Source organism: Nelusetta ayraudi, unplaced genomic scaffold, assembly GCF_046127955.1.
Source record: "Nelusetta ayraudi isolate G7.1 ecotype Tasmania unplaced genomic scaffold, CSIRO-AGI_Nayr_v1 ptg000006l, whole genome shotgun sequence".
In the NCBI taxonomy this organism is placed as follows: domain Eukaryota; kingdom Metazoa; phylum Chordata; class Actinopteri; order Tetraodontiformes; family Monacanthidae; genus Nelusetta; species Nelusetta ayraudi.
The window spans coordinates 3,462,381-3,487,500 of NW_027466056.1; the positions used below are offsets into that span (position 1 = coordinate 3,462,381).

At 48.0% G+C, this 25,120-nt stretch overlaps 1 protein-coding gene and 1 long non-coding RNA gene across 2 annotated transcripts in view; one reads left to right on the forward strand and one right to left on the reverse strand.

Annotated features, from left to right (window-relative positions):
* The first annotated feature begins 3 nt into the window (after positions 1 to 3).
* On the forward strand, positions 4 to 3,047 carry LOC142881770 (uncharacterized). Its single transcript, XR_012925694.1, has 3 exons — positions 4 to 413; positions 453 to 1,427; positions 2,028 to 3,047. It is a non-coding gene; the product is annotated as an uncharacterized LOC142881770 (long non-coding RNA).
* A 256-nt stretch (positions 3,048 to 3,303) lies between these two features.
* mgat5 (alpha-1,6-mannosylglycoprotein 6-beta-N-acetylglucosaminyltransferase) overlaps positions 3,304 to 25,120 on the reverse strand; it is a 54,442-nt gene continuing 32,625 nt past the window's right edge. The window contains exons 7-17 of the mRNA XM_076015985.1: positions 23,541 to 23,702; positions 22,819 to 22,988; positions 22,584 to 22,718; positions 20,846 to 20,979; positions 17,787 to 17,920; positions 12,391 to 12,540; positions 7,599 to 7,745; positions 7,356 to 7,472; positions 6,113 to 6,187; positions 5,864 to 6,021; positions 3,304 to 5,404 (exon numbers count right to left, since the gene is read on the reverse strand). Of these exons, the coding sequence (XP_075872100.1) occupies positions 5,206 to 5,404; positions 5,864 to 6,021; positions 6,113 to 6,187; positions 7,356 to 7,472; positions 7,599 to 7,745; positions 12,391 to 12,540; positions 17,787 to 17,920; positions 20,846 to 20,979; positions 22,584 to 22,718; positions 22,819 to 22,988; positions 23,541 to 23,702 (1,581 nt within the window). The 3' untranslated portion in view covers positions 3,304 to 5,205. The remainder of the gene's footprint in view (positions 5,405 to 5,863; positions 6,022 to 6,112; positions 6,188 to 7,355; positions 7,473 to 7,598; positions 7,746 to 12,390; positions 12,541 to 17,786; positions 17,921 to 20,845; positions 20,980 to 22,583; positions 22,719 to 22,818; positions 22,989 to 23,540; positions 23,703 to 25,120) is intronic.

The window sequence follows — 25,120 nt, forward strand, 5'->3', positions numbered from 1 at the left end:
GGAGGGGTGGGGGGTCAAGGAGTTGTCAGATATGATTGTAGTATGCAGTACCTCAGTTCCACCTCAAGGCTCCTCCCACGCACACACACGCACTTACACACTCAAACACAGCTGCTTTTTCCCATGATTCCTTGAGGCATTAGCTCAGCCGTGTTGCGAGACGATGTAGCCGTTGAGTGTTGTCATCAAATTTTTTGATAGAAAATATTTCAATATGTACATATATATGTATATAAATATATTCTCCGCCACCAGAGATGAGATTGATACTAGAAGCACGGACACAGATCTGCGCCACAGCTTTGAAAAGATGTTTACAAGTTGTGTGTCTGAGAGAGTCTGGGGCCCAGTTTCAAGCAGCCAATCACAGAGCAGAGTAGAAAGTAGAGGAAGAAAACGACAAACCTCCGTTGGTTCAAAGCGCCACCTGCAGTACTGCAGGCGCTAAAAAGATTTTTTTTTTTTTTTAATGTATACAGATTTGCATCACGCGCCATCTAGTGACCGGTGGTGATAGTTGCAGCACATGTTTGTTCTTTTTATTTATTTATTTTTTTTCAATTATAGCAGGAAGTCTGTGACTAATACAGACACGCCCCCCCCCATAATAAAGCAATGTAATATAAAATATATGAAGATAATTTGGATGCAAACTCTATCAAGTCAACATAAAGGCAACTGTTGTCAGTGTTTGTCAGACAGCAGCAGAAAATCTCTCCACCAGGTCACGGTGTGGCTTGATTGACTGATGGTCGTCACCTGCCTCCTGCAGCCAGACAGCAGCAGTCTCTGTCAGACACAAACACAAAACCATCACTCGACAATTTTGGATTTCACTGGATTTTCTTTTTTTCTTTTTTTTAAAATTATTTTTAAAAATCTAAATCTCTCCTAATGGCTGTTTAATGGGCAACTGTGTGTATTTTTATGCTACTGGAAAGGCAGCAGCTTGTGTCTCCAGTTCTTCGGATCCAGGGTGAGTAGTAGATCACTTAGATTTTATATGTTCTATTATTTTTAGATCTCTTCTTCTAACTTCTATGTTGTTCATTGACCGGAAACACACAAACTTGGGCGCTGGTGTTGTGCGACAACACTTCATTTGTGATATTTCCGTTGTTGCACTCTTGCACTAACTGCTTAGTGCTGGTGGTGATGACGTCACCAGGCCAGTCCTGATTGGCCAGTGTGTGTGCGTGTCTGCCTGGAGGTCTCTTTGTACAGACTTTAGCTTCAGAACTCGGCCTGTTTGAATGACTGGAAGCGCAGATCAGATCGAGTTTCCACGTTGACCTGCTGATATTTATCCAAGTTGTGTCTCTGATGGTGTGTTTTTTTTCTCTTTAACTTTGACTCCAACGCCTTAAATTGTACCTTGAGTGATTTTTTTGGACTGAGTGTTTGGACCAGGAGGAGTCAGATGCTGTGTCTCAATTCAGGGTCTGCGTCCTTGAAGTGCGCATTTTGAAAGGAAGTTGCGTCATCGCACTGCGCGAAGGCTTGTCCCAATTCCCGAGGGTCCTTAGGATGCGTACTCGGAAATACGCACTCGTTTTAGCCGATTCGAAGGATGCACCACTACTGTCCTTCGCGTACTTACGTATCCCATGATGCTTTGCGTGCTGCTGCAAAGCATCATGAGATCTTGGGAAGTCAGCTGAAATTAGCGGCATGTACTGGTAAAGACACTTCATATGAATGTAAGTATTGAAATTTCACATAAAATATGCAGTTTTAACATCAGGTTTTTATTTATTTGAATATCGAACGGCATCGTTAAGATGGCGAACCAATGGTTAGCTTGATGCTATAAAAACGTCACTTCCGGGGTTGGCCAGCAGGAGGGAACGGCGGTAACGCAACCAGGAAATACGCCGAAGGCTAGACCGTCCCAGGTGGTTACCGGGGAGGCGGGGTTTGGTCCGTCCTTCTAGGCTGGGTACTCTAAGAACGCTTCCTTCAGACGGACGACACTCGGTCTGAAGGGTGCAGACCCTGAATTGAGACACGGCAAGAGTGTCTGATAGGATTGCTTCATTGACATAATGAAGTTTAGGAAAATAATAGTGATAATATTTCTTTGCTGCAGTGACTGTAACTGAATGTAAACACTGTGATGTGAAACCTGATCATAAGGTGTGTGTGTGTGTGTGTGTGTGTGTGTAAAACCTCATTAGATCATGCCATGACCTTTTGTACACGAAAAAAAAAACTGCATATGAGCACAAATGTAGAGGTGATTGACAGTGAATTGGCTGCTCAAAATAAGTTTGCTTTAATTTTTAATCTAATAATAGTGCAGTTATTTGTAATTATTTTAGATTAAAAAAAAATTTTTTTTTGTTAGTTTTTCACATTTTTCTTTTAAATTCTGAGTCAAACTTTGCAAAATGCTGAGGCTGAGATTTATTTAGATGTCTGTGTTTTACACACATACACACACACACACACACACACACACACACACTGCTGTGCTGTGTTCCAGTGCTGGCCGGTGTAAATACTACATGTTGCTGTGATGTAGCCGAAACTGAGAGAGTCTATTTGAGCCTTTTGTCACAGAAAAAAAGGGTTTATTGAAAAATAAAGTTATATTATCCCTCCTCTTTAAAGACTGTGAAAACAGGGAGAAAAAAAAAATCACACGACAACAGCAACAACAACAGAAAGGTGTCGTGGCCGCCGGGAGCCTCGGCAGCAGCTTCGCTCGGTCGCAGCCGAGCTGAATAAACAATCGAGCCAAAAATAATAATGATAGAAAAGCAAAGACTCACTCACTCTTGTACAAACATTCGCCGGCGAGGTTTTAAAAAAAGACAGATACGGTGAAGACACTGAGCTGTTGGTGCTGCTGATCATCACCACCAACCAACGAAAGAAAGAGAGAAAGAAAAGAAAAATAAGGCTCAAAGGTTCAAACCAAAAGAAACGACTCGTCCGAAACAAGAGCTAGCACAGGAAGAGGGGAAAAAATCTCTTTCTTGCTTCCTACAAATGCCCGTCGGTTGATTTATGATCAGCAGCGACGACGGTTCTAAAAAACAAAACTAGCAGTACTTCGAAAGATTAACGGTGCAAATAAATATTGTTCAAGCTCAGTATGGACTCATAGATACTCAAATAATAATAAAAAAAAATTCAGGCCCTATGAAGTTCATTTCTCCTCCTGATGAGGCAGAGTGCGACAGCAACCAGATGGCCAAACACTGCAGAGTCATTTTTGTAACAAAAAATGTGCATCTGCGTCAGATTTACTTCTATTTTTTTTTTTAGACTCCGACGGACAAAAAAACAAAAAGCGAAAAACCCTGCTGGTTGACTCTGAGTCGACGCTTTAGTCCAAACTGTAAGGCAAAAGCAAAGAAATAAAAAAAAATAAAAAATAAGGGAGTGTTTGGTTTCTTCCCCCCCTCCTGCAGGTGGCTGTAAACAAAGGGCTAAACGCTGTGCCGTAAAACCTTTTTGATCGCTGAATTATTCTTGGGGGGGGGGGGCTGAACGCGTGAGTTGAAATCCGAGGCTGAGAGCGACCGTGGATGGAACTGTTCCGACGCGCGGGAGGAAAGAAAGACAAAAGGCACATCATGTCTTTTTCACCGCTAAAGTGGTGGATAGACGGCCTGTAAAATAATAAAAATGTTTTTAAAAAAAGAAAGGGCGCGGTAAAGAGTGACAGGGTGAGAGTGCAGGTGATCAGTCGGTGCCCTATAGCGCCACCCTCAGGCTGATTATGTTCAAAAAAAAAAGAAGAAGACAAAAAAAATTCATGGCTTTTTTTCTGGCTGCTGTTCACCTTCAAAAACCAATTTGACAATTTCCCCACAAATCTTCAAAGTCCGTAAACAAACAAACAAACCAAAAAAAAAATCTTGATTTAATTAAATATTCTTAGCATGATTATAATTACTTTTTTACTTGAACTTTTTTTTTTAAACAGCACAATTGAAGTCGGCTGTGGACAGAAGCTGACAAAGCTGCCCCCTGCTGGACGACTCTATGACAAGCAATTAGCTGCTATTATGTCCTTTTTTTTCTCTCTTTTAAATCATCTTTAAATTACTCTGCATAAATAGAACTCTATTTTTGAAAGGAAAAAAATGAAATGAAAACCCGTCTATAAATAAGAAAAGGAAAAACTACAAACTACAAACAAGTGAGCTCCAGCGTGATGAAGATCTGTGTACAAAATAAATAAAAAGGGAAATAAAAATGTCCCATTCGTTACATACAGTGTCACACGAATAAACCTGCACAAAATCAAATGGCATCGCCCCCCACCCACAAAATTACTAATATCGTCGTCGACGGCTTTTTCTTTTTTCCCCCCAAAGATGGAGAGACGTGAGGCTGCGGAGACAGAGAGAGAGAGGGAGGGAGAGAGAGCTGGTTGGTTAATAACAACAGTTAGTTGTTATTAAATTCGTAAAAAAAGAAAAAGACAGAAAGAAAACCAAGAGGATGGACGTCCGAGGAGGAGAAAAAAGCTCCGCTGGCCTCGATCTGTTCCCGCCACTACGACACAAAGTCACGACGACGACGACGACACGGCGACTCCACGCAGAACAGCTTCAGTTGACACGAGACTCCACCCCCCCATCCCTGAGCCTCACCTCTTGGAATGTGTGTGTGTGTGTGTGTGTGTGTGTGTGTGTGTGTTTGTGGTAGCAGGAAAGGAGGAACAGCGACGACGCGACTCGTCCTCGTCCACCAGGGGGCGACGCCGAGCTCTTCTTCTTCTTCTTTGTGTTCGTCCCGAGGAAAAAAAGCGTCGGAGGGAGGGAGAAATAACCGAGGGATACAGTGTAAAACTGGAGCTTGTCTCATATGGAAAACCACCCATAGGTGTGTGTGTGTGTGTGTGTGGGGGGGGGAGGGGCTTCTTTAGGCCTTCCAGTCCAGTGCAATCCTACCTACAGAACACAGTTTGAGATGAAGGTGGAGGGGTATTGGGGTGGAGTCTCCTGGCTGCCACTGATATGCTGATACAGTCCATTGGGTGGCAGCACTGAGCCCCCCCACCCCCTCCCACTCACAGTCCCTATTTTATTATTTTTCAGATGGGGGGGGGGGTTGACGACAGCTGCTGGTCAGTCAGTCAGTTCAGTCCGCAGCAGGTCAACAAACGGGGGGGGGGGGGGGGAAATAAATATGACAGTCATGTGACCTGTGGGTGTTTCCCCCTCTGACCCCGTCCACTGCGGTCCGCTATAGGCAGTCCTTGCACAGCGCCACCTGGCCCTTCATGTAGTCGCGGCAGGGGCAGATGCGCTGCAGCGACGGGTGGCCGCCGGCGCAGCTGAACAGCAGCAGGTCGGACTGGAAGACGCAGTGGCGGCGGGCGGCGCTGTAGGCCGGCACCACCGTGTCGCCGCTCGACTCCACCGTCTGGCAGTCCACGCCAAACCTGGAGGGGGGAGGAAGAGGGGAGGCGGTCTCATAGGTAAAGGGGAAAGTCAAGAAAAAAGCCTCTGTCCGTGTTGATACGAAATGGGGACATCTAGTGGTGAAGGTGGGGTACTGCATGCTGATTTGATATTTCCTACTTAAGGCATCTACGAAACACAATGATTTGTGTTCCTGTGTGTCTCTGTGTGTGTCTTTGTGCTTGTGTATGTGTCTGTGTGTGTGTGTGTCTCTGTTCACGTCTGTGTGTCTCTGTGTGTGTGTGTCTCTGTTCACGTCTGTGTGTCTCTGTGTGTGTGTATGTGTCTCTGTGTGTGTGTGTCTCTGTTCACGTCTGTGTGTCTCTTTGTGTGCGCGCGCATGTGTCTTCGTGTCTCTGTATGTGTGTCTTGATTGGTTGTGTGTGTGTGTGTGTGTGTGTGTGTGTGTGTATGTGTGTGTGTGTGTGTGTGTGTCCCACCTGGCCAGGTCCTTGTCCTTGTTGAGGTGCTGGAAGAAGGACGGCTCACAGATGAGCTGCTCCTCCTGACACACCTGCTTGCAGGAGCGCCCCGGCTCGGCCAGCCGCACCTGCAGGGTGCCGAGCGGCGGCCACATCACCTGACCGTGGCAGAAGTCCTGCGCGGCAACACCACAGCGTCCCGCGTCAACATGTCAAAAAAAAGTTTTTTTTTTAAAGGCAAAAAACTAGGGCGGCGGGAAGACGTACCTGGTTCTCGATGAAGGCGTTGACCCGCTGCAGCATCCCCTCGCAGGTGAACTCGTAGGGCAGGTAGGGCTCAATCTGCTCGGGGTGGAAGAGGCAGAGTGTCAGTGTATACGCTGCGTAACCTCTTGAAAAGGTCCCGAATAACCACTAAAAAAATGCGCGAAGATGCCGTTTAAAAATGAGATTGACAGTATTTTTCATCTGATCTGCTTGGGAGTCAGCCACTGCTTTTAGTGGGAATTGAGAGAATTTATTTGTGTTTGCACCACTTTTTGCACTTGATTGTTGAAACGGAATTTCATTTTTTATTTATTCAGACAAATTTGTCTTGTCACTGCTGTCCGCCAGTGCAGCTCAACTGGACGACACGACTGCTGACTCTGATCTGCAAAAACTTCAAACGGGGAGGAACGACAAGTTGAGCCTTTGTTGTGGTCTCCACCCCCCCCCCCCCCCCCCGCCCCCCACCTCTCTCTGATCCCCCACCCCGTCTTTGTCTGCCGAGCCTGGTCGACCACGGATCACAGAGCACATGCGGCTCCGACGAATCTCAACGGACCCGTTGTTCCCAACTCAGAACCACGCAGAACCTCCCGGGCCTGTTCAATATGCATCAGAGCTGCAACCATGGGAGACGGAACAGGATCGGGCTCCCTTTAACGCTGATGTGCCCACACTTTTGGGAAAGCTGTGCTGAAAAGGCCCTTTGTGATGTCACAAAAGGCCTTGGGGGTAGCCAACGCTACCTTAGTTTTTGTCCCCTTCCAAAAAAAAACAAAAAACAACAAAAAAACCCATGTGAAGTTTCGACAAGAACAAAACTGACAGCCAGTATGTCAGCGGCAGGCTGTAAACCAGGGGTGGACAAACTATGGTCCAGGGCCCCTGTGCGGACCATAAAGCTTTTTAATCCGGCCCACCAAACTTGAAGAAATATTAATAGTCAGTAAGTCGTAAAATATCATAAATATAAATATAATATTTCATCCATTTTTTCAGTGTTTACAAGTCGTTCATACCGTGGGGCTTCAAAGACACTGATTTTGTTGTGACTTTGTTTTGGTTCATTTTAAATTGACATTAAAGCATGTTTCCTACACATCCCATGATATATTTTTTCCTCCTATAAGGTGGGTCACTCCTCCAACACTCCATCCACCTGCTGCTGCTCCGGCCCCACCGGTCACAAGGTTTGCCCAGCCCCGCTGCAAACAGAGCGCTAACCCCTCCAGAGGGTCTTTACCTTCTGGCTGAGGATGGAGCGGATGGCCCTCTCCACCTCGGCGGAGTTCTCGATGTCCACGGTCCACACGTGCGGCTGGCCAATGTAGACCTCGGCGTAGGGGTGCTGCGAGGTGAGCTGGCCGCGGGGAGGGGGAGGAGGAAACGGGAAGTGAGGGGGCGGAGTTCAGCGGAAGAAAAAGCCAAATGCACCTTTTGGCAGTGGTGGGCTTGCGTGGCGCGTGTGAGCGGGTGCACTCCTCACCTCCCTCAGGGTGGGCTTGCCCTTGAAGAAGTCAGTGTTCTTGCTGCTCTTGGGTGGGTTGAACTTGGGGTTGAGGAAGGCGCAGCCGTTGGCGATGGCCTCCAGGGGGGCGGGGCCCTCGTAGGGGAAGGACAGGCCCACGAACAGCTGCGAAAAAGAGGCACAAACAGTGGGCTTGTGATGTGGTCAAGCTCGGATTTACACTGATGTGCCACAGGTTTTCAGTGACAGAAGGCTGCTTCGCCTAAAGCAGGGGTGTCCAACTCAAACACAGCGGCGCCAAAATATCAAACTTGGACAAAGTCGCGGACCAACATTGATATTTGTTGAAAAAAACTTCCTCCGGATAGAACAGTGAATCTTTTCATATCAACCCAAATAAGTGTTGCTTCAACCTGAATATAGAACAAGCAAAAACCTTTGTACTATTCAACAAATAACTCAATAGCGCACACTTGCAAAATCGAATTTCAAATAATAAAAAAAAACATCAAAATAAATTCAATGTAAATAAAAATCGAATGCCTCTTTTTTTTTTTATTTGCAGCCTTCAGATTTAAATTTCAACAGAAACCTTTCTCCACAGGCTAACAGTACATTGAACAATAAAATAACAATAAACCAATTAAGTAATAATAATATCCTTCAATAAACATCCTGTCCTGATTGATGTGCCGAAATACCAGCAGAGCATTCTGGGATTAGTGGTCATCAATATTAGGTCACTAGTTAACAAATCACTGTGAGTAAAAGGTGATCCAAAGTTTGTTATTTTAATAATGTATGAACTTCCAAGACACAATGAAAAATGTATGGAGGAGTTTGCAGAACCGCTGTCAGTTCTGTGTCAACCTCTGTGTCTGTTAGAAGAAAAAAAAAAAGGTTCATAAATGAGAATGCTAGCACTCGGTTTATGGAGACAATAGCTGTGTCACCAACTGTAAATGCAGAGACAATTGATGAACTTCTGGATAAGTTCACGTGGAAAATCTCAAATGTCATGGATACTGTTGCTACTAATAATGCTGAGATAACCTTAAGCCGATCCATGATGGAGAAACATTATGACGGTAAAGACACTTTTCTTTTCATAGAATTCTCCATAGTTTGTCTATCTGGGTTGGAAAAGTTTGAGACAGGTGTCCAACATTGGCGCTGGTGATGCACATTTGAAGCACCCAAAAATTTTTTTTAACGTGTTATGCTTAGATTTTACAAAATCACAATAATCTTCAAATTTAGAAATATATTTCAAAAATGAACAAACTAAAATGTAATGCATCTTAATTAAATACTCATTATTTATTTCCCATAGCCATAGGGAGCCTCGTGAGGAGGATGAAAGGCCCTGCAGCCGTGGGTTCCGACCCCCTGGCCTAAAGGAGCCGTGTGAAAGGTGGCGCAATCTGCAAACTGGCCCCTAGATGGCCACCTCCAGCCAAGTTTTGGACATTCAAACGTCTATTGAAGCCTTTAAAAACAGCGCATGAACAGGAAGTAAACGGTAGTGGGGCAACAGGAACAACACTGTGGGGAGCGTCTTACCAGAAAACTCCTCCCTCTGGATGGGAGGCCTAACTATTTTTAACTTGAGTGCCTTAGACCGTTAGATGGATGGGGGCGCGGGGCGTCACTTCCTCCCGCAGCCGACTGTGTTGAGAGTGTGTGTGTGTGTGTGTGTGTGTGTGTGTGTGTGTGCGTGTGAGTCACAGCCCTGCGGAGGGACAAACAGGAAGTACCCTGGCAGTGCAGAACTGTCGTGTTATTGAATAACGTACGCATGAGTCAAACTGTGCTTTGTAACGTGGATTGTATTTATTGGGCTTTGTCACCGGTCCCTTGTCTGTCTCTCCCTCTACTCTGGTAGCGTGTTGTTCCCCCCCCCCTCGACGCACCTTGCTGACGTCATCTTATATTGACAATCACGCCACAAGAACCACATCACGCCTTATATACTCGAGTTCTCCCTGCTGCCTTCTTCTTACCCCCCAGCTGGTGGCAGCAGAGCACACACTTTAAACCCCTGCTTGGTGCGTGTGTGTGCGCGCGCTTGCAAAAAAGGAAAACGTCACTATTTATAGTGTGAGGAGAGCAAGGATAAACAGACTGATGTCTGATGAAACGTCGACACGTCCTGTAAATATTCCCACTTGACAGAAACTCTTCAGGTCTGGCTGTCGGCCCTCTGTGATGTCACACAGGGCGCCGAGTCCCCCTTCTGGGTATCACCCTCACATCAGCTGGCAGCTGCCTTGTTTTTGTGAAGTTTTTCTCTCGCGACCATGCATGCTTTCATATGGTAGCGTTTACCTACTTTCTGTGCACGATGACGTAACGCACGAGGATAAGCAGGCTGCAATTAAAGTTGTTTTTTTTTTTCTCCCCCCCCCCCCCCCCCCCCCCACAGGGTGGCACGGCGCCACCTATGATGCAGCGCGGGGATCTGCAGCCGGGTAAGTTGCACAAAAACAAGCAAACAAAAAACATAAAAAAAACAAACATCATGACTTGCGAATTGGAGGGAAGGTGGGAGAGGGAGGGGGAGAGGGGGGAGGGAGAGAGAGAGAGAGAGACAGAGAGAGAGAGAGAGCAGATGAACATGAATCCAGCGGCTGCTCCCCGGATACAGACGGCGTCACGGAGGTATTTCAGGCGATTGGGGTTTGACGGGATGTCTGTCGATGGTGAGATAACATCCGTCTTGACGAGGATATTTTCTCAACAAACTCTTGCAGGACCAATTAATAGGCCTCCGGCTGCAGCTCGCTAGCGTTGGCTGTTTTACGTTGCCGTTGATGGGAAACTGAATTCAACACATCCCAGTTAATTCCTCCCCCAGACCCCAGACCTCCTAAAACCTGCTCTCTTGTTTGTGCTCGCTGCAGCTCAACTGGGTCTTTTCCTGGGGATTTAGCGGGCGGCTCCCCCGGTGGCTTCTCCACGCACACCCGCGTGCGGTGAGAGGATACGGGGCTTTACTTTTCGTAGCGCATCGCCAGCAAGAGGAAGCTGGCCAGGCTAGAACGTAAATACTCTGAAGCCGAGTAACACCTCTTCTTTAGCCAGCGTGGAATCTTTTTATTTTTTTGGCCGACGTCTCGGGGCCCGAACGGATTTTAAATCTCAATCCTTTTTACTCCCCAATAAAAGCCTGATTTACAATCTGTGGCTCTCCTAGTCCTCCACAACTGTCTGGATGGGGATGGGGGTGGTGGTGGGGGATCAAACAAAAACAAAATGAAAGCTCAGCTGATTGAAGGTCCTGGACTTGATCTTAAGAACAAGTCCAGTTGCTCTAACTGGAACCCTTCTACCTTAAGATGACCTGGATGACTGAGAACCTTCACAGACACTTAAAGCTCAGTTCCACCTTTTATTTCCCCCCCGAAGATAAACAGAAGGCCGCGAACACAGCGACCCGCTGTTATTTGCAAATTGATAACAGTTCTGAGAAAATGTTTCTAGCAACACATGGCCCGTCCTGATAGGGAGGCGGACACGCACTGCTTGCAAACGGTGCAAAAGTATTGTTTTGCACTATAGCTGCCCCCTGGTACACTGCGCCAAACTGGCAACGAGCTGCTGCTGCTCCCTTAACAATAAGCTCTCCTGACAGACAACAACCCAAAGCAGAGCGTTCACTCTTTATTCTCTCCCTCCCGGAACCTTAATTACTGTCACTGTAAACACCTGCGTTCACCCCCCTCGGCTCATAACTTGGCTTCAGTGTGGAGTTGTGCTTTGACGGGAAGGAAGCCAACGGGAGGATGCTAATGGTTAACATCGACGAGGCTGTGACGTCTGCGCAGTACGTTCAAAATATGCGGCAAAATAAAACTGAAACTTAAGCTTTTGTTTTGCTTTTGTTTTTGTCTTTGTCTTTTTTTTCCAGTCTGGGTGGTGAGACGTATTTAGACTCATATCAATGCCAGAGACCAAGACAAACTTTTGTTCCAGCAAACGGGAGGAGGAAAGAAAACTGTGGTGGCGTACTCATCACCGCTAAGTAAATGCGTCACGGAGTTGCTCTTCCGTCCCAGCTATAGTAGGTGTCGCTGTGCTCTGTGTATAATTTCTCACTCGGTTATTTAAACAAAACTGGAATACATGAACCAAATATAAAGTTTACTTATTTGTTGTTTTTTTTCATCCAGAAGTAGCAGCAGAATAGGCACAATGCAATTATTGTCATTTACCTTCATCTGTTCTTTTTTTAAAAATGTGTCACTTCCCCTTTTGGTGTCAATTGAGGAGACACACACAGGGCTTCAATTGTGTGTCTGTTTAGGGTGTGTTTGACCGTTTTTTGCATTTGGCACTAGCACAAAATAGTTGCATGATGTGATCACGCTACTTTTCCGGGTATTATGCAAAACATCAAAACAAGTTTTAATCCTTGGTGAGTTGGCACAAAAAACAATATGCTTTTGTTCCCTTCTCTATTTTTATTTGATTGATTGATTGTTTGATACTTTAATGATCTCCAGGAGAAATTTGTGTCGGTCCAAAATCTCTTACATTTATATTGTTGACACCGGTCTTTCCTGTTGTTGTGCAATGATGATGAACGTGGCTTTGTTTCCATCACCTTATTTTCTTGCATAATTATTGTACGTATTTATTTTATTTTTATTTTCTAGCTCTTTTTCTTTTCTTACCACTTCTTGCGCTGCAACACGACCCACGAGCGGACCGAAGCGTTCTCTCTCGCTCGCTCTTGTCGAACTCGTGCACTGATAGATTTCCAAGCGTGACGCACCGCTTCCAGCCAGCAGGGGGGGGGGGGACTGACCTTGGTTTCCCTGAGGAGGAACTGCAGGTCGCGGCCGCTCAGGATGCCGTGGTTCTTGACGTAGCTGGGCAGGTGCACGGTGCTGGTGCCGTGCACGGTGCCGTGCACCTCCATGTAGCTGTGGATGGTGTCCAGGTACTTCTTCTTGTCCTGCGGGAAGACAGAAAGACGCATTTAAAATGAGGACCAGCTCGTCGAAGGTACCCAGGTACCTGGACGACCATCTGGCCACAACGACAAGCTGAGCTATAAATACACAGAGCGTCGGGGGCCACACAATGGCAAGCTAGTGTTGCAGTAATACGTGCTGCGTCCTTGGTTTTAAAAAAACAAACATGTCCAACCGTTTTGCCGACCTAAAGCGACCGTAGAACCTGCTTCCTCTGTACCTAAAGCTGACTTCCACTCTGAAACTTCTTAGCTTTTTTAGTTCTAAAATTTTAGATGTAAAATTTTCTCTGCTTAAAGAGCGTGGCTTTTATTTTGAAGAGTTCCTCTAAGCTGTCCTGGATTCACCTCATTCTTTAACGTGACGCAGCAACAATGATAAACGATCACAGAGAAAACAAAAGTGACTCAAGTTTTTGTCCGTCTCCGGGCTCAAGTTACCCGTTCTGGGAGGAGAACCAGACGCCGCGGGTCAGATAAGTGAGATTAATGATGCCGTCGCATCTGCCTAGTGTGATGGTGGCGCAAGAAGAAGAAGAAGAAGAAGAAGAAGAAGACAGCGGCGGAAGGAAAGAAAGCAGGAAGCGAGTTCTGCAAGATTTTCTAAAAAAGAAAAAGAAAAATTGGCGGGACAGCAAGCAGCAGCTGTGGCGACCAGTTGTCAGCATACATTCGGCCTCTGTTGCTGAAGGGGAAAGCAGCTGTTTTCCTCCGAATCAGCCTGGATGGAGACATTACTTCCCCCTGATTGGCCCCGTGCTCAGCCAATCACAGCAGGCCTTTGATTGGACAAATACAACAATAAAAAAAAAAAAAAACAAGTGCACGTCCATCATCAAACCCACACAGATTGTTTTTGACGAGACGACTTTGGGCCGGATCCACAAAGCGTTTGCGTGGCTTTTGCGGCAGAAAATCCGTGTGTACAGTGCCAACAACGGTGATTCTGATCCACAGAGAGGACGCAAACGTGAAAATCTGCGGAAAATGCGCCCAGGCGCAGGTAGCGGCAGGGTTGCGCCAGACTCATTTGAATGTATTGAAATGGGTCATTACGCGCAAAAGGACACGCCCCCTTCTATGCAAATATGCCTCATTCAAACAGCGGCAGATCCAGGAAGAGTTTGCGCTCGTGTCCGCACGCAGTTTGACAGACGTAAACACCGCCGGCCAGAACCAGAACCAGGCGCAGCTTCTGTCTGTCACAGTGTTTCTGGCTTCTGAGTGAAACTTTCCTCTCTGAAAAGCCTGAGATATATATATGGACCCCCAAATCTCATATATAGATCGGCATAGACCACAGTGTATACGCCAGTATTTTAGATAGGCTATGAAAAATACAAATGGTACTCAGGTGTTGGTGACTAACGTTGACTGAGCAGTCTTGGTAGACGGAGGAGGCATCGTAATGCCAGGCGCACACAGGAGCAGAGTTTCACTGTCAAACACACGCTTTGGCGCCAACTGCTCTCAGGTTGCCAGACCGCAACATTCGCACCCGTTTTCAGGTGCCGCATTCGTGGGCGTGTTTGCGCCTGCATGTCATTAGCGCAAAAACCTTTGTGGAAACCCGCATCTGTGGCGCCGCAAAATGCGCCGCATTTTAGCGCTGCGCGCCCTTCTTTGAGGATCTGCCCCTTTGTGTGTTGTGTGTGTGTGTGTGTGTGTGTTTGTGTGTGTGTGTCCCTCAGTGAGGCCTTCCTGGGTTTAAATTACAGGTAGCCGCTCGTCAGAGTCCCTGGAGGCCTGACTATCAGATGCCTCCAGCCAGCCTGCTGTAACTACAGCAGCCTGGTGCACTGGTGTGTGTGTGTGTGTGTGTGTAAGGGATGGAGATGAAGTTCTAATTATAAGGTAAAACCGCTACACAGTAATCTCTCGACTCAGGAGAGCTGAACAGGGATTTCTCTCTTTCTCTCTCTTTGAGTGTGTGTGTGCGTGCACGCGTGTGTGTGTGTGTGTGTGTGTGTGTGTGTGTGTGTGTGTGTGTGAGGATGTATCACTGAAGGTTATTGGAGACTCGCTCGCTCCACACAGAAACAATCCGGCTGCGGCCCGATGAGATTTCCACTGCTGCAACTGCTTGCACAGATTTCGATGGTCCTGAGTCTCACATTTTCAACGCAGACCTGAGCTATGACGTGCACATTGAATGCGGCGAGCGGGTCTGCTGCTGCTGCTGCTGCTGCTGCTCCTGTCGACGTCAGAACAATGGGATTTTTTTTGGAGGAGCGGCGCGGAAGTGAAGGAGTGCGACTGATGTGATGGGCCGAGAGAATCAAAGAGGAGGCAGCAGAGAGCCTGTTCAGGCAGCTGGTGTGTGTGTGCAGAAGAAGTGCAAAGACGGCTGTGAAACCCTCCTGCGTGCTTTTTTTTTTCCCAGTTTCCATCGTTACCCAGTGCGCAGAGGTGTTCTATACAAACAAAGACAATAAAACAACAACCATAATAGTAATAACAGAAAAAGGGCCGCGTGCAGCAGCTGCTGCTATGAGTCCCGCAGCGGCAGGCGGCAGCGGCGAACATTATTTGCTCCACTGGCTGCAGTTTACAAGAGTGGCACCTTGCAGGCGCAGGCTAATGGAAGCAGGTGGCGCCGTGACACGGCTGTAACAGGCTCCCTCTGAGAGAAACACACCAGCGGAGCTGATGCTGCTCTCCTCCGCATGTTTGTCTAGTCTGGTGGGGGGGAGGGCGTTGAGCTGTGTGGCGCAGAAGCTGCAGCCAACAGGTTTTGTTTGTTTTTTCTGCGAAAAATCACGCGTCCATCTGGCCAAGAGCCCCGAGAACGAGAAAGTAGCTACGTTTCCATGACAGGTTTTCGCAAAATAAAAGCCATATTTCTAGAAATTTGACAAAGTACAAATGCGATTTGCAGGTGTTTCCACTGAATGGTGTGAAAGCGCATAAGCCGTAATTCTCGTAATTGTTACGTTTGCTTTTGTTTGTTTACGTTTGTTTGCTGTCAAGAATATTTTTCTCCTTCATTACTTGTAAAAAATATTCTGTCTCCTCCTCCGTCCAAACATTTTCACTTGAAGTGAACTGGTCACGTGACCCCGTACGTCACGTCCGCTGATGTGTAGATGCGAGAAAAGTGTTTCCATGACACATTTGCGATAAATCTCTTTACCGATACGTCTGAAAAAGCTCCGCTAGCAGGCCCGAAGCTAGCTCTGCTAGCAGGCTAGCCCGAAGCTAGTTCTGCGGCTAACCTACGACGCTTTGTCGGGTGGCGGGCAGATTCCTGGAAAGCGGCAAAAGCGAATCCTTGAAGCAAAACATTTTTGTACACGATCGATAATAAATCTAAAAAAATCCAGTTTGATTTTTTAAAATGATTCTCTCCTCTGTCATCCACCTGTTTTGAAGGTTTTCCCTGGTTGGCTGCTGGGGTTCAAGTGTCACACTGTTGTTGTTCTGCATAAGCCACCTCCTTGTGTATGTATGTGTGTGTGTGTGTGTGTGTGTGTGTGTGTGTGTGTGTGTGTGTGTGTGTGTGTGTGTGTGTGTCAGCTCAGGCCTTCACTCTCCACCGCCTCCTCTGATGTGCTGCCAATAGGTCTGCCCCCCCCCACCCCACACACACACAGATTCCGTTCGTCCCCTCCCACCTCGTCTCACACACACACACACACACACACACACACACACACACACACACACACACACACACACACACACACACACAGGTAGGCTGGTCTCGGCTTGCAGGCAGTCTGAAGGGGAAGAACGACAGCCAGTCACTCTGGGCTCGCTGTGGCCCCGCCCCCTCCTGCTCCCACTCCCCCCCTCCTACTGGGTTGCCATGGAAACACCTCCCCTCCGAGGTGATTCGGCCACTTTTATGTGAGGTCTCGCTGCAAGCCCTCACTGCTTCCTCCTCTTTTTTCCTCGCCAGAACAATAATTACACTGGCCAGGCTGCTGCCCTGATCCCCCCCCCACCCCTCCCCCAGCAAACGATGGTCCTCCGGCAGTCAGCGGCCGGCCTGGTCATCGTCGGGGCTCACGGTCCAATCGGGGGGGTTGGGGGGGTGACTCACGCGACCACTAACGACAGCCTTGCAGTTCACGCGCTGACTCCGCGACCAGCCTTAAAATTGTGACATCGCCTCCTGCAGGCCCGGCCCGTACAAGTCAGGCTGCAGGGGCACCTGACTCGCGTCGGCCTTGCAGTGATCATTGACATGCGGTAAACGGAGCCTGTCAGCAGTCGGCAGTTATCTTTATCATCCTGCTAATTACCGGAACTATCCCATCGTTTATATTAGGGTGACGGTGCAAACGATTGAAGGATCAGCGACTCAATAAAAAAAAAGAGCTCAATTAATTGTTTTGTTTTTTTGCCGGAGACTTGAAAACTTTCTTTCGGACTTTTAGAAGATCAATCACCCCCGGCTGAACGGACTGGATGGGGTTTTCCCCCTCACAAAGCCCCCAGCTCCCCCTCACTCTTCTTGCTACTTCTACGTGACGTAAGAGACAGAGGAAGGCGGGCGGCGTCATCAGCCGCCTCCAAAATGGCCCTTTAATTAAAAAGTGGGAGGTAATTAAAGACGCCAGGGAGTCTGATTAGCAGCTAGCGCCCCCTCCTGCTGTGAGCCTCCAGCTGGGACCCAGCTCTGAAAATCCACCTCAGAGCCTTTTTCATTTTTAGTTTTTTTTTTAGTATGGTGCAGGTTGAGGCTCTGGGTTCATCTGTGACATGTCACACCTGACCTCACTTCTTCTTCTACTTCTTTTTCGTCGTCGCCGTCTTCTTCTTCTCCTTCCTGTGATTGTTTAAGCAACACGCGGCGGCTCTTGTTATCTTTTCGCCCAGCTCCTCTGTCGCACGTCTGTATCGCCGGCGACTCAGGGGCCCCGAAAATAAATAAATAAATAAATTAATAAATAAATAAATGAATGAATGAACGTGCACGGCGCCAGCTGAACGCTCGTCAGGGGCGCTAATCCCGAGCCTCGGCGACGGGCCAAACAATATGCAAAATCCTTGCAAGTCTCCTGGTGGTGTTTTGTCGCAGGGTACAGTAATCCCAACCCCCCGCCCGCACCCCCCCCCATCCACCTCCCGCCCACCAAAAAAAATGCTACAGCGTGAGTGTGTGCGTTTGAATATATTAAAAAAAAAAAAAAAAAGTGGCCCCAGCGGGCGATAAGCTGGATCTGAGCTCCGGCATCTGGCCACTAATAAGTTTCCATTGGAAGTTTGACACGCAAACGTACCTTCCAGAAGTTGTCCACCTTGCCGTAAACCAGCGACTGGTTCTGCCTCTTGATGTCGTCGATGTGCTTGATGTCGCTGGCGTTGAGGTGCTGCTCCACCACGAAGCCCAGGAAGCTGTTGTCAGGCGTGTGGGCTGCAGAGAGACGGCAGAACACTGAGCGCTGAGGCTGGAGAGGTGGGACACATCCGGGAGGACAGTGGGGGAGTTGGGGGGGGGGGCGTTTTTGGACGCCTCGTGCGTTTGTGACGTTCTGTATTGCGCTAAGAATTGGTCTGCAGTTTGTTGTAGTACAGACACAACACTGACCCACTGACTTTTCTGATGTGGTCTTATTAGCAATGAACAGCAAAATAGTTTCTCGTGTGTGTGTGTGTGTGTGTGTGTGTGTGTGTGTGACTCTGATGCAGTTAAACCTTTTTAAAGACTCGGCCAAAAGAAATGATCTGGCAAATATATCGCGACAATCAAAATTCATTTAAGGGCATCGGACAACTTTTTCCCACCACTGCATGTCGTGTAAACCATGACGCAAAAACGCCACGTAAAAGGAAAGGAAGACAAGGAAGTCACAGGTGAATTCTTCTCTGATTCTCTCTGAATTCCATCAGATTTTCGTGTATTAAATTGGGCTTCAGCTATAAAACTGACGTCTCCCAAAGCAGCACTCGCTGGTCTTTTCCCCCCACCCACCACCACCTTCTACACCACCCTTATATCCTTCTCCTCCCGGCGGTGGCGAGCTACTGCTACTGCGGGAGCCAACGGCTGAGCCGCTCAAGTGCGAAGGCTGGCGCTGGCAGTGCTTGGCCTCCATCTGCCTCGTTAGGAAAAAAATAATGATAATAAAACACAACCCGGAGAGGAAAAGGAGAGTTTGGAGCGCCGATGAGAAGCGCTGAAATAAAAAAACCAAACCAATGGTACAAGCAGTTCGCCTGTCGAAGGGAATTGACTTTACATTACGAAAGACAAACTGGTTTTAGAATGTTTTTGTTAAAACCCCTCAGTTGAGAAGGTTCGCTGTTTGAACACGAGCCAGCAGACAAAAGCGTGTGTTGGTTTTGCAAAGGCAAACTGAAGAGTGATGAACGACACGTCCATCAGCGTCCGGGAGCGCCGCCTCGCTTCTTTTTTTTTTTGTTTTCACCCTCGTGACGCTCGCAATTCGCGATCAGGGCCGTCTGACACGTTAAACACGGCGCTGAAATATCACCCGAGCCTGGTCCGGAATGTTGGCCGACTCCCAGCTGGCCGCGTTTGAACTCTAGTTCCTCCTCGCGATGCTCAGGAGAAGCAGTTTGTTCGCCTCCTTAAGGCCGTGCGGAACAGTAATTGTGGGCGTAGACGAGGATATGGTTGTGTATGTGTAAAGGATGCTGACGTGGGCCGCAGTCAGACCTTCTCCAATTATCTCTCTCTATATATATATATATATATATATATATATATATGTATATATATGTTTATATATATATATATATATATATATATATATAATATGATACATATGTATGTGTTTATATCTATAAGAGTATAGACTATACGCTATTTTGATTTTTATTATTTTAGCGTTAGCATTTAGCTTTCTCACAGGACGTGTGAAGGCCCTTGACGACCACTGAAACGTGTTGTTTCGTTTGGTTTTCTTCTCTAACGGCGACAGACGGATATAGGCGGCAGCGGCGGCGGCGGCGAGCTGAGCTGATCTGAGCTGAGCTGAGCAGTGTCAGCGGGACAAGCTGTTAATTAGTGTCGCCCCCCGCCCCCCTCCTTTATATATTTGGCAACAGATGCCTCCCGTCCCACAAGAGTCGCCACTCAAAATGTCACTCGCCCGATCCCGTCGGCTGTTTAACTAACAAACAGGCCGGGGAGCAGCGTGGAGACGGAGGAGGAGCAGATGCTTTGTTGCAGATGCTAACGGGGTTTTTTTTTTTTGTTTTTTTTGCGGCGCAATTCACTCCTCGCCCTGGATTCACTGGCAACAGAGTCAATATTGGCACGCACTGACCTCCAGCGGGCTGCAGATAAGGGAGGAGGACACGTCCAGGATGACTGCCGCTGAACAGTAGCCAATCATTTATATGAGGGTCAAGGGCCTTCGGAACGGCGCCTACTTTCCAAGCCGTTTTAAATGGAAAGAGGAAAACCAAGTTTAGCAAGTTTACTTTCAGCAAAAAAGTGCAAGAGTGGTTGTGTAAACCTGGAGAACGTGGGCCCGCTCCCTGTTATCTGTGCGTCCGACTAATCTTCACCATTACGCACAATCAATCAAAAAGCCAAATTAGCCACTAGGAGTGCTGAAAGTCACAAAATAAATCAATCAAAATAAAACTAAATCGTGCCGTTATCTGCACTGTAATATTGATGGATGAGGTCAATTTGCCCTCATCCTGTCTTATCGGCCAGGGGCCGCTCGCGCTCTCACTTCACTTCACCCAATCAGTGATTCATGGGGGCTCGGCCTAATCGGAACAAATCGGCCAATCGCCATCCAGGAGGGTGAAGGACCCAACTGGGAACCTCTTCATTTCTCCGTCTGCCTTCCAAACGGCCAACTCAGACGGATTCAGGACCATTGAACCTAAATACATAATTCATTTTCCTTTTTTTTCTTCACTTCCGGGTCTGACCGAGCGATTAATCGATTTTGTTGGGCTCTTTCACCACCATCACAAAAAGAAAAGTCTCTCGGTGGGAAGCGATGCAGCTCTGCCATTCAAGCCGAGCGGCCGCTTCGCTTGTTTCGCCCCCAGATATCATCTAACCTGGCGCTCTGTGAGAGCGGCCGACCCTGTTGAGCCAACAAAGAGGCTATTGAGGCGCCGCTCCTAACATTTCACTGCTCCCTCGGGGCCCTGGAGGGTCCGGGAGGGCAGGGAGTGAGATCAAAGCCTTAAGCACAGACAACAAAATCACATTTAAATGGAAAATAAATACATAAATAAATAAATAATCAATCTGCGCAACAGATGGGCTCATCCCAAATTTCTTCAAATTCTCTGGAGAGCCCAGTGGCCCCCACCTCAGATTTCTATTTCGTGGCTCACTACTTACGGAACATGGTGTTGAACTGCTGCGGGTTGAGGTTCCACTTGCCCCAGGGCGTCTTGTGGCCCTTGGACTGGGCGTAGTGGGCGTGGTTGAACTCCGGCTCCGTCCCGAACGAGTCCAGCACCCTCAGCATGCACCTGCGAGGGACGATTTAGAGAGTTTAGAGTTTGTTTTAGTTGAGTACTTCATTCCACCGGAGCACTTTCAATAGCGCTACTGCTAACCGTGCACTTCACTACCCACATATGAAAGTATGAATCAATGAATCATTTGGTTGTTTTTAATGCCTGCTATTCTGTGTGTGTGACCTGCCAAGGGACAGAAGATGTAAATGAGCAGCTCTGTTCACTCTTACTAGTAACAATGTTCATTAATATATGCTGAAAAAAATTCAGTTCTATTAAGACAATGAATCTAATCTCCTGCTGAATCCACGCAGGAGTTTCACCGGCGATTCACCATAAAAACGACACGTTTCAAATGGAAGACAATGATATTTCCTTCTTTTGCGAACGCGGGAAACATTAAAACCTCTCGGCGGCGACCTTTGAATGCCTCCATTGTTGGCCGCTTTGTTGAAGTCAGCCCTGCCCCGCCCTCGTTCATCCATTAGCGGTGAAACATCCCCCGTCTCTACCTTTTTTTTTTTTGTTGTGCGGCCATCTGTTTGCTTTTTGAAATCACGCAACTGCACCTCGGAAAAAAATAAAACCCAACAACAACAACAACAACAAGCTCCACCTGTCGTCCGTGGCTCTCGTGGCTCCGGCAGCTGCCGCACATCTGGCTGAACCCCCGCCACTACCGCCCAGGAGAGCCACAGACCTGCAGAGGCAGCCGCCAGCAGAGGCGCAACCACCACTAAAAAACGACAATGACGAGAATGGCTTCCATACGGCTTCCGAGGAAAGAGTGGGTTGATTTTTTGTTATTAAATTAGCGGTTTGTTTTTTTGCGTTTCGACGGTGAGAAGTTTCTCACAGGGCCGAGGGAATCACACGAGGAAGTTTTTATTTTCCCGCTTTTCATTTCTGCTTCGGCCTCGTCGGAATAAAACAGTGGGGGGGGGGGGGACACAAAAAATAAAAAAACCAACAACTTGCTCTTTATTTATGGACCACGGCGCAGTGCCCTGACTATGTTACCGGATGAAAGGATTAAACGGAAAAGAACACTGACCCGACTTTATTGTTATACTCTGGGATTAACAAAAAAGGAAAAAAAATGGGAAAAAGGGGGGTGGGGGGGAATTGTGCTGCAGAGGAGCTGCAGGTTGACGGCGCGGGAGGCAACAACAGCAACGTCGGAACGGTGAAAGGATTCTCTCCTCTCCTCTCGCCTTCTCACTGCTTTGCACTCGCAGCCGCTCTCTACGAAAACACACACACACACACACACACACACACACACACACACACACACACACACACACACACAAAAACCAAGCGCTCGGCTTCCCCTGCAGGAAGGAATAATGCACAAGGAGCATCTGGGTCGTCCATTAGGAGTCGGGTGGTGGTGGTGGTGGGTGGGGGGTGTGAGGTGTTATGCCGCCACGCAAACAAAAGCTGCCGACGGACGAGGGCGGGGCCATTAGGGGGGCCCCTCCCCCCTCAGTTATTGTTCACCTCCTTTTTTTTTTGCTCTTGGTTAAAAAGCAACTAAACACCAGGATACAGTCTAAGCCCCGCCCCCGCCCCCGCCTCCCACCTCCCACCTCAGACACAGCTGGGTTGCTTACTGGTAGTGGACCCAGGAGGGTCCCAGCGTCTTCTTGAACTGGGTGAGGCCCACGATGTCAATGTAGATGAGCTCCACCACCTTGTCGCCCTGCGTGGGGCAGCTGGACTTGTTCCCCATCACTCGCCGCATGATCCTGGAGGGAGGGAGGGGGAAGGGGAGGCAGATCGTTTTAATAAAACAAAAGAAAATCTGGGAAAAGATATTTTCAGGAGGACACTGGCGACGCCACTGACTCTTTGAGCTCCACCAGCGAGGCGGAGATGCGCACGTCGTGGCCCAGCAGGTAGAGGGTGGTGATGAGGTCGCTCCACTGCACCAGCTCGCCCAGCGGGCCGCCGCTGAAGGCGTTCTCTGCGATCTTGAAGCCCGACTCCTTGGTCAGCAGGCCCAGGTGCACCAGGACCTGCCAGCAGAGGATACACAGGAGTTCATTATTTGATCGCGGTCAGAGCAGATTTGAAGCTCTGAGCCACTTTGATTCTTCTTAAACAGGAGCTCGCTCACCTCCTGCTCTGAGGCCGAGTGAGTTGGCCGACACATTTTTTTTTATTATTATTTTTTTTCCATTGTCCATCCTCCCACCAAACCCCCGTTCCCCGAGGGGGGAGCGAGCGGAGGATTAATATTCAGGGATTATTATCCCAAAAGAGATTAGCGGTGCGGGATAAAGGAGGAAGGGAGAGGAAGTCTCTTTGTTAATGGGAGCGCCACCGTCCTACTATGGCCAGATGTGGGCGCTCTTCATGGGACTCTGACAACAGTCATTCTGCACCTGCAGGAGCGTCGCTCAAGGTGCGACCTGTGTCGTTCAGCATGACTTATTATATGTTGTCGCGCCTACGATAAAAGGAAGGGGGAAATGAAAGAAGAACAGGAACTGAGCGAACACACACACACACACACACACACACACACACACACACACACACACACACACACACACACACACACACACCTTCTTCCTCCGCCGCGTGCCCAGGTTCTGCTTTGCGGCCAGCGAGCGGATGGCGCCCACCCACGGCTCAGCCATGCGCTTGATGCGTAGCATCATCCAGCGGAACTCTTCGCGCTGTGACATCATGCGGTACAGGTCTTCGAAGCTGGTGCGGATCTCCGCCTGCGGGGGGGTGACATGTTCCAGTCATTTTGAGCCCAGTGGGAGTGGAGAAACAACCAATGCAAAAGCAATAAAAAAAAAGACAAAAAGGGTCATCGCCTACAGGATCCCGGTTTGTTTTGGTTTCCAGTAGGTGCAGCGAAGAACTACGACACCTAGTGGCGAAGAGATTCACATTGTTGGTTTTCTGCAAAACTGTGAAGAGGACTTAAAGCAGGGGTGGGCAAACTTTTTGACTGGTTGGGCCACAATAGGTTCTTAAATTTGACAAAGGGGGCCAGAGCAGGAGCAGATAGATAGAGTGTTTTGGTGACCCACTTCATAGGAGGAATTATTATGGGATATGGAGAAAACTTTGCTTTGATGTCAATTGAAAATGGACAAAAGCGTTTCAACAAAATATCTGTCTTTGAATCCCCACGGTGTTCAGCTCTTTATTGAAATGACTCTTAAAACACTGAACAAATGGATAAAATACAACTATTTCATGACTACTGACTATCAATAGAATTTCTGTAAGTTCGGCGGGATGGATTAAAAAGCTCAACGGACCACATATGGCCCCCGGGCCATAGTTTGCCCATGCCTGATTTAAAGCATCTAAAAAAATATAGCTGTTAAGCGAGCGCCGCGGGTTAGCCGTTAGCAACCAGCCGAGCTGCCACACCGTCTCACACTCTGCCGTGATAATAACCACAAAAATTATTGATAATTACAAACGTCACATTGTTCATTTCAGCCCACCCTGTTGCTCTGCCGGGTGACTCACCCGGTGGTCCGCCGCCCCTCCGCCTCTCTGTGTCGTGACACGCTCCCGCGAGAGCTGTTAAAAATGCATGCCGTCTAATTGAAGCGCGCTGCCGTACTCTCCAAAATGGCCAAGGGGCAGTTTTTCCTGGAAGGAGCTTAACCAATAAGCCCCCCACCCCACCCCCCACATCCCACACACTCGCCTCACGCCTGAGGAAAACCAACCAACCAACCAACCAACCAACCAACTCTGTATCAACCGCCTGAAAACTCCCCTGAATTATAAATCGTGCCCCAAGTTAAAAACGAAGTGGGTCTCGTCGGGAATCCCGGAGTGGGCGGAGACTAGGAAATAACAGTGGAGAGCCACCGGGTAAACAACCGCAGGCGGAGAAATTGCGCGTCTCTGTAGTAAAAACACGTGGATCCAGAGCGCCGACGTAAATACAAGAGTGTGAAAGAGGCAATGTATTTATAGAGGCGGGCATGAAAAAAAAAAAAAAAAAAGCAGCGAGGAGGCGTTCAATGTTGAGTCAACACGAGCTGCGGAAAGAGGTCAAAGAGTCAAGACTGTATTTTTTTTTTTTTGTTCCAATTGCAATCGGATATCTAATTGAATCCGCCCGAGTTGGGATGTTTGTGTAGCGCAGAACACAGCGACACAAAGC